Source organism: Protopterus annectens, chromosome 3.part0, assembly GCF_019279795.1.
Source record: "Protopterus annectens isolate FY-2018-M chromosome 3.part0, PAN1.0, whole genome shotgun sequence".
In the NCBI taxonomy this organism is placed as follows: Eukaryota; Metazoa; Chordata; order Ceratodontiformes; family Protopteridae; genus Protopterus; species Protopterus annectens.
In genome coordinates, this window is record NC_056731.1 from 1,541,097,164 (window position 1) to 1,541,106,194 (window position 9,031).

Consider the following 9,031-nt stretch of genomic DNA (forward strand, 5'->3'; position numbering starts at 1 on the left):
TGTGTGTGTGTGTGTGTGAATGCCCCCAACAGGATGCATCTGGTGGCTAGAGGTACTCAGGCTCAAACCCTGTACCTTGGTTACAGGTAAAAAAAGCCTAAAGTCCCTAGCCACCATCACATGTGAATTTATGCCTCACATTTTTATTCTGTTCCTCTGGTTTTCAGGAGTGGTAAAACAAAGCCTTTTTTTCTAGCAATTTTCTAAGGTTATAAAAATCAGTATTTGTAATGTGTCCCTATTTTGGGGCTGTATTCCCCTATTATTGGCTTTGTTCTGTATTTTTGTGCTAAGAGGTTGAGAGCTATGGTGAGAAGTGAGAACTGAATTCACTAAATGATATGATAGCCATTTAAGTTTGTCTTCCTGGCTTTCAAGAAACTGCTGGTTTAGCTTAGTGGTATGTTGCTCTGACTGCAGTGCACAGGGTTCTGGGTTCAAGACTCGGCAGTGAAATGCATGGCGGTAACACATTTTATGCAAGCAACTTTCCAAAATTATACAAGCAATGTTTAAAATGTGTCCCTGGTTTTTGCCCCCCCCCAATTGAAAATAAGTTCAAGAAGCTGTGCAACATGCCTATGGCTTCCACTGTTATGATTCCCAATTTATATATTGTGTGTAGAAGTAGACTGTTATCATGGAAATGTTCTGAATAGGGAAGTTTTGTCATTATTGGTGCATGCATTTTGCTTCATCGCCTGCTTGGAAGGCAGGTCAAAACTACAGATTTAAAACACATTCTAACAACTGGTGCTGTATTATGCAAGGAACATAATTTAATACAATCAGGAAGGTGAATGAAGGAATGCATACATTTATGCATGACCCTAAAAATGTGTTTGAAAACAGCCCAGAGGAAAGTGAAAGGCTCAAAATCATGGGCAAATTTTAAGCTTTACTCTTGTTACCAAAGCAATGGATGAAGCTAAAACAGTTCACACCACATTACTTTGACATAGCCAAGCCTTTTGACACAATCCCCTACTCAGGTGTAATACAAAAGATGAATAATGTAGGAGCAAACACTTACATCACCAGCTGCATTGCCAACGTGGCTCACAGGATGCAGGAGATCAAAACAGGGGAAGAGACCCATCACCAATGGAATCTCGCAGGGTTCAGTGCTGAGACTTTTTTTTTGTTTGGCATATACATCTTAAAAGTAAAAGGAAATACCAAAGAGCTTTGGCCAGCTAAGTTTGAGATAACTGCAAGCTAGCATAAGTTATTGAATCCCCAAATGACTTAAACATCATGCAGGAAGGTTTGCCCCAAATAATAACTGGTGTCAAAATCATGACAATGCCCTCTGAGAACTGATCCAATTGTTTGGCATTTGGGAACTTGTGTGTAACTTTTGACCAGTATGTGCCCATAATCATATGAAAGCCTTTCTATATTGCACAACTTATAAGCAAATTGATTGTGACTAGATCTAGAGATGTTGTTGTCCCCCTTTACAAAGCTCTCATTATGTTAATCATTTTGTATAATGCCCACTTTGGCATGTATCTGTCCAGCCCCATGCAACAACTGGAATACCTTCAGAAGCACCTTACTAAAAGGATACAAGTCCTAAACAATAGGTCTTGCATGGACCACCTCAAAGATTTATTACTATACTCAGCATCCTGCAGAGTGCTTAGAGGTGACATGTCTGGCATGCAAAGCATCCTCTGACATAATTCAGATGGCTCTACTGAACATCAGCAAGTCAAATGGCATCAGAAATACTCAGTCCAGATATCTAAACTGAATGTTGTGGAGAGATGGATATATATCACAGAGGCTACCACTGTTCCGGAACAGACTATCCATAAAAATAAAGCAAAGCTCATCCATCCATATTCAAATGCAACTTGGATCTAAGGATGGGTAATAGAAAATGTACTCCAGGATTTCCCCTCATGCCACTAATGGATAGAGGCAGTTACTAAATGCTGCATCCCTTACATGGCCCCTCAAATTATTAATGGTATGATCACAGTTGTTCTCACTAGGGCTAATATACAGTTGATCAGTCACGGGGATAGCTAAGACCAATTAGAAAATGGTAATTCAAGCACCAAAAGAGAATTGGCTAAGCTTAAAATGTCCTCCAAGTGAACCTATGTTGTGGTAGCAAATAGTTATAAAAAAATTACCCTTTTTAATTCACTAAGTGCCCCTGTTACCACCCCCCCCCCCCCAGCCTTTAACAGCTTCCGGCACCTATATTCTGAGACATAAGATTGTCCCTGAAGAATACAGAACAGTCAGCTTTTTACAAATATTTGGTTCTTTGTATTCTTTTGCACGTGCCTTTTTGTCACATACTCATGCCCTTCTACAGAAAACATACACTTTTATTTAATCTCCCTCTACAGTGGTTTCACAAATTTAGGCTTAAAGATTGTACATTTCAACCAGTTATTTCGTCTTAAACTCTATTCCCATGATAACATTTCCTCTGGTACTCTTCACAAAATTAAAAGATTCCATGTTATATTTTGTGTTCACAGATTTACTAAATTTGTAAGTTTGCACTACTGTTTGAGAAAGACATTTACTTCACATAAGTCTGGATGTTTCTTCATTAAACCCAAAACCATACTAAGGATTTGCAGTTTATGAATATCTTCGGATTGCATTATTTCTGAAATACTTCTGCCTTAATTCTAACCACAGACAGTCTCTTGGTTTGTGGTCTTTACCTTCATTTTTAGGCAGTTTCAGTTTCATTAAAATGAAGTGTAAAATTATTTGCCTCTTCATCCCAGCCATTCTTAAAGTATAGATTACCATATCACTAACTTGAATGTAAAATAGCTACGGCCGATTGTTTTTGAAAAATTGCTTCTCCTTGTTTTTGCTTTTCATGAGAAGTTTTCTTTTCAACTTATATTTTTGGTTTGCTGGACTTTTTAGTTTCAAATTCTGTTACATTTTTACATGTTTTAGTACACTTTTCGAGAAACTATTGAAACAGATCTGTGTTTTTAGGTTGCTTAAGCGAGTGAGCACAGGTCCACCTGCAGCAAGCAGTACCTTAGTTATGTTGTCTCTTTTTTCAACTGATACTGGGACATCTGCTATATATTTAAAAATATACAAACTATATGAGGGATAAAGAAAACTCTAGCAGAAGAAGGCATAAAACAAGATGATGACAAGGAAGGAGGAAGTGGAGAAGTAATAAAATATGAATGAGACAGAGCCTTTCAGAAATATGAACAAAAATCAAGCATTAGCACCCTTTTTTCTTTGTTTTCTCTGTATTTCCATACTTAAGTATCACAGATCTTGCTTTAGTAAAAGCACGTCACCAGGTTTCTATTTCATACTGGACTTTAAAGAGGCATTTTATTTTTTCATACTTATTGAGTTGCATACTGACCTACCTGTAACTTATACAGTTAGCCATTTTGGTTGTTTGTTCTCCAATTCAGTTGTTCTTTACATGTTGGAAGTTACCACGCAAATTCTGCCAAACTGTTATTCTGACTTTATTTTATATTGATACCTCACCTTTCTGTTCTCAAAATAAATAAATAAATAAAATTACTGCAATGTTATTTATCACTGACCACTTTAGAAACTTCATTTTTTTACATAATCGAGCAGTATTTGCCTTTCACAATCAAACTTCTGGTCTTTAGGTAGATCACTTTTAGACAATTTAACTTTCATTTTGGGGGTGGGGTACAAATTCTCTGGTTCCCTACCACACTGCTACCCAAACACCAGAACATCTATCTTTTCTTTAATTTCAAAGATGCCATTTTGCTTTTATAAGTATTTTCCCCAACATATTGCTGGGCAGTAGAATTGCTTTTACAGAATTTGCTTGTCTTACAACCAAAGTTTTATTTTAAAATTATTATCCTTAATCTGCAAAAACACACTTGGTATAACCTTTTATATGTGGTTGGGGACTGTTTTATCATACTATTGTCCATGACTGTGACAACTTCAGACTGACTTTGTTGGTGTAAGCATGTTGTGTTTTGGCCCATTAGTTTTGCTACCCGGTTTGGTTTATGCAAGTTATACTAACAATGACAGATTTTGTTTTGAAAACTAACTTGTTTACTTCTGACTCGAAGCCTTGGCAATTCTTGGATATAAAAAGCATGTTTTTTTTTTTCACACAGTACAGTGCACTAAACGACACCAGTCCACAGATATAAAGTCTGTCAATTTCATTCTTCTATCTCAGCCAGCTTGCTTCTGCAGAATTTGATTCCTAGCCACCGTTCTCATTCTGTTGAAGTAGCCTCAGAGACCCTCTTAATGTCTTCTGATTACTCTGATTTAGCCTGAACACCCTTCTTCATCCACATAGTGATTCGTAATATACTGCCCTGTTTCGTCAGTCTGTCCCCTGCTGCTGTGTGCCTTTCAGATCAGCCTGGCAGGCATAGGTAATTTAACAGCTTTAAAGAGAGAGTGCTCTGGTATGCTATTTTAGTCAGTAATGTATGTTATCCCATCCCATTTTCATTATGGTAATTGTTTTATTAATAAACCATGGTTTAAACCCACACTCCATTGTTCCATGTGGACAGTAGTAATTCTTGTAACCAGAGTTAAAGAGGAGAACATTATGTGTATAAAAACTTCTCTTTGCAGCATTCTGAATGGAGCTTCTTTAAAATAATGAACAAATCACAGTCTGGGGGCAAATAATAAATATTAACATTAGAAAAGAGGTAAGGTATGTGAGGAAACCTCACTGAAATATGCCACATGTGACATGTTAAGGCTGCAAGACATGGAGATGTGAAATGCAGTATATGCTGGCTATAATTCTTGGAGTCAAAAATTGTGCAAATCCTTGTGTTGGCTGAAGGGTATAGTCATGATGAGATGGGCTATGTTACTCTTTTTAAAAACCTGACTATTGAATCATTGGTGAAATGCATATGATTTTTTAAATAAGTATGTATACATATATGCTATCATTGCAAACAGTAAGTTGTATTTGTGTAAAATAGTGAAACGTACTTGCAGTATTGCTTTGTGCAAAGTTAATACCAGAATATTAATGCCAAGGGAAAATAGAACTATAAACAGAATATTATTGAGTCGGGATATGACATTAATTTCATATTTCTTTTTTAAGTCTGCAGGTGGGTGACTTACATTCAGAGTAAGACGTCACCTTCAAAGGACCTTATAAAGTCTGAATGCGCCAAAAGCATCACCAGTAAGATGACCATCACAACATGTGAGACTGTTCAGACAGGAAACAAACACCAAATGAGTGAAGAGTATAATGCAAGTTTTATTCAGAAATATGGACTAAGATGCCATCGGCAGCTTCATAAGCCAAAGAATTTGTACACATATGGAAACTTTAAAAAGAAATTCCTGTTTCCATTAGCCCTCAAAACACATTACCATGCTAAAATTAAAGAGGGATTAAGGAATGTGTTCCACTCTCATCACAGCTGTTATAGTTCTAGAAAATATAAAGGAATTAGGAAGTGGGAGAAGTATAAGGATGCACAAATAGCAAACAGGAAGCTCTCCAGTAGAAAGAGGCCTTCTAAATTTGATACGTGTGATAAATACAAAGACATGCAACATTCAGCTGTGCATGCGAGAGGGATGTCATATAAGTGTGCAGCATGTGGCAAGAGTTTTGCATGGAAGTGTACCCTTACACTGCATGAGAAAATCCACAGAGTCAAGAAAACATTTAAATGTATTACATGTGGCAAGTGCTTTAAACTGAAGAGCAAACTAACAGTCCACAAGAGAATACATACAGGGGAGAAACCATATAAGTGTAACACATGTGGCAAGAGCTTTGCATGGAAAGGCAACCGCACAGTTCATGAGCAACTTCACAGAGGAGAAAAACAATATAGATGTGCCACATGTGGCAAGAGATTTATGTGGAAACAGTACATGGCAGTCCACAAAAAAACCCATACTGGGGAAAAGCCATACAAATGTTTAGCCTGTGGCAAATGTTTTACTCGGAAGAGCAGTCTTAGAGACCATGAGCAAATCCACAGTGGGAATAAACCCTTTAAATGTGCCACATGTGGCAAGTGTTTTACACAGAAGGGCCAACTAACAGCTCATGGAAGATGCCATAGTGGAGAAATGCTGCATGATTGTGCAATTTGTGGCAAGAGTTTTTCACGGAAGAGTACCCTTGTTACCCATGAAAGAAGCCACAGTGGAGAGATGCCATATAAATGTCAAGTTTGTGGCAAGAGTTTTAGATGGAAGGGAAGCTTGTCTGCCCACGAAAGAAGTCACAGTGGAGAAAAGCCATACAAATGTGCAGTTTGTGGGAAAGGTTTTACAGAGAAGAGCAGTCGTGCAGTACATGAGGTAACCCACATAGGAAATAAATCCTATGAATGTTCCACATGTGGCAAGAGCTTTAAACAGAAACGTAGCCTTACAGTGCATGAAAAAATCCACACTGGTGGGAAGCCATACAAATGTGCAACATGTGACAAGAGTTTTACATGGAAGCATGACCTCAGGTTTCACGAGAGAATCCATACCGGAAATATAATATCTTACAACTGTTCCACATGTGGCAAAAAGTTTACAAGAAAAGACAATCTCACTGTCCATGAAAGAAGTCACAGTGGAGAGAAACCATATAAATGTTCAGTTTGTGGCAAGAGTTTTACACAAAAGAGCAAACTTAAAGTGCATGAGAAAACTCACACTGAATGTGAATCCTACAAATGTGCCACATGTGGAAAAAGCTTTGTAGTAAAGAGTAGCCTTGCATACCATGAGAAAATCCACACAAGGGTGAATCCATATAAGTGTGAAATATGTGACAAGAGTTTTACATGGAAGAGTACTCTCAGAGTCCATGAGAAAATTCACACTGGAAGTAAATCATATAACTGTTCCACATGTGGCAAGAGTTTTACACGGAAGGACACACTTACTGTGCATGAAAGAAGCCACAGTGGAGAAAGACCTTACAAATGCGCAGTTTGTGGCAAGAGCTTTACACAAAAGAGCAACCTTAGGGTCCATGAAAAAATACACAGTGGAAATAAATCCTATAAATGTGCCACATGTGGGAAGTGTTTTATAGAAAAGGGCCATCTTACAGTGCATGAGAGAAGCCATAGTGGAGAAAAGCCATATAAGTGTAACACGTGTGGAAAGAGCTTTACAGGAAAGGGTCATCTTACAGTTCATGAGAAAATCCACAGTGGAACTAGATCCTTTAAATGTACATCATGTGGCAAGTGTTTTATACAGAGAGGTGACTTAAAATTCATGAAAGAATTCACACCGGGGAGAAGCCATATAAATGTGCAGCTTGTGGCAAGAGTTTTGCACAAAAGGGCCACCTCACAGCCCATGAGAAAACCCATACTTAGCATTTCTGGCTGACATCAAAGACTGAAACAATACTAATTTCATGAATTTAATCATACTTTGACTTAGGAATGGAATCCATTCCTGTCATGGTATTAGAGACCCACAAGATTTGGAGAAGTTCAAAAAGGGAAAACAAAGTTGTTCCATGCTTGTCCAGTGATAAATAAAAGTAGTGTATGACAAAATTGTAAGTCTCTCAGTCTGAAAGATGTATGGGCCTTCTAGAAATTGGCCACATGTATAGGTGTGCAGATGTTCATCGTGTTTCACTGCTGCAGTCATTACATTTGGGTTATCCTGCTGGCAGGCTACCCGCAGTCGACCTGAATTCCAAAGTCCTGGTCCGGCATCAGTTGTTGTCGCCTCTTCCCTGATGGCAGTGCACCAGGGGTATAAAAGATGCAGCCAACGCCATTTTTATTCAGTCTTTCTTGCTGCGCGGTGCCCGAAGCAAAAGCAGTTCACAAGTGCCGGTCAGCCGACTCCTGAGATTTTCGAAATTGAATTTCAGATCCAAAGTCTTCAATAAAGCTAAGTTACCCCATTGGGGAAACTTTTTTCTTGCTCCAGACCGATGTCAAAAAAAGTTAATTGTATTTTTTGTGGGAAGCAAATACCTCATAAGGATTTTCATTCACACTGTATTCCTTGCCTAGGCCCTGACCATGACGTTGCTAGTTGTCGGTTTTGTGCTAGATTTAACCAACGCACTATTAAGCGTCGGTATGATTTTGCTTTTCATTACTTTGGCCGAAAGTTTAACTATATAATGCTGTCGGAACAGCCGATGACCGGAGCTCATAAAAAGTGCAAGGATAAAGAAAAGGACAAGCATCCGAGGTCCAAAACCAACGACAAAGCCTCTTCTAGGCCAGTCGCCATTTCTCAGTGAGGCGCTTTCGCATCCCCTGACTCCCACTACCTCAGAGGCACAGGCTGCCTCCGACTTCCACGTGGAGACAACTAGGCCTCTGGATACTCAAGAAATTGGGCCTTCGGAAACTAATCCCTCAGATGGGTCCAGAGCCACTGAGCAGGCATCGGCTTCTGAGGGTGTTATCAGACCTACACAACTTTATATCAAGCCAACTTCAGTGTCCAAGACAAAGTCTAAAACAGTTTTAAAGACAAGGAAACGAGTACTGCATTCTCCAGGACAGACTTCCATGCCTAAGAAACAGATGCTCAAAATGGCCGAAGACCTAATTACTTTGATCAGGGGTTCCCATCCCCCTCCTGATAAGAGGCCTAGGCAAGACACTGAATATGATTCCTGTGATCGGGTTTCCATTTCCTCTGATTCCTCTTCAGAACAGGGATACTCTATTCCTCCCTATGAGGATTCTGTTGCTGAAGAATCTATTCCTTCAGCTTCTCCTGAGGATTACTCCTTTGGGGAAACCCTGCATACCACGAGGGAGCATTTCCACTGGGAAAGCCAAGATTACTCAGATTCTAAGAAAAGGCTCAGAAACTTTATTTTACTACCTCAGCACAGACCTCTTGCTATTCCACTTGTTTAGACATTGTAGATGATGTATTTTCAGAGTCCGGCCTGTCTCCCAACTGTTTACCTCCTGCGCCTGTTAAGCCAGACAGATACTACAGGGTTCCAGATTCTCATAAATTTCTATATAAAAACCCTGCTGCTGACCCAGAAACTATTTCTCAG

At 39.0% G+C, this 9,031-nt stretch overlaps 1 protein-coding gene across 1 annotated transcript in view; it reads left to right on the forward strand.

The window, feature by feature from the left end:
* The window catches only part of LOC122796832 (zinc finger protein 84-like), a 279,258-nt gene extending 271,584 nt beyond the window's left edge, over positions 1-7,674 (forward strand). The window contains 2 exon segments of the mRNA XM_044065575.1: positions 5,108-7,246; positions 7,249-7,674. Coding sequence (XP_043921510.1) covers positions 5,108-7,246; positions 7,249-7,358 — 2,249 coding nt within the window. The 3' untranslated portion in view covers positions 7,359-7,674.
* Positions 7,675-9,031: the final 1,357 nt, after the last annotated feature.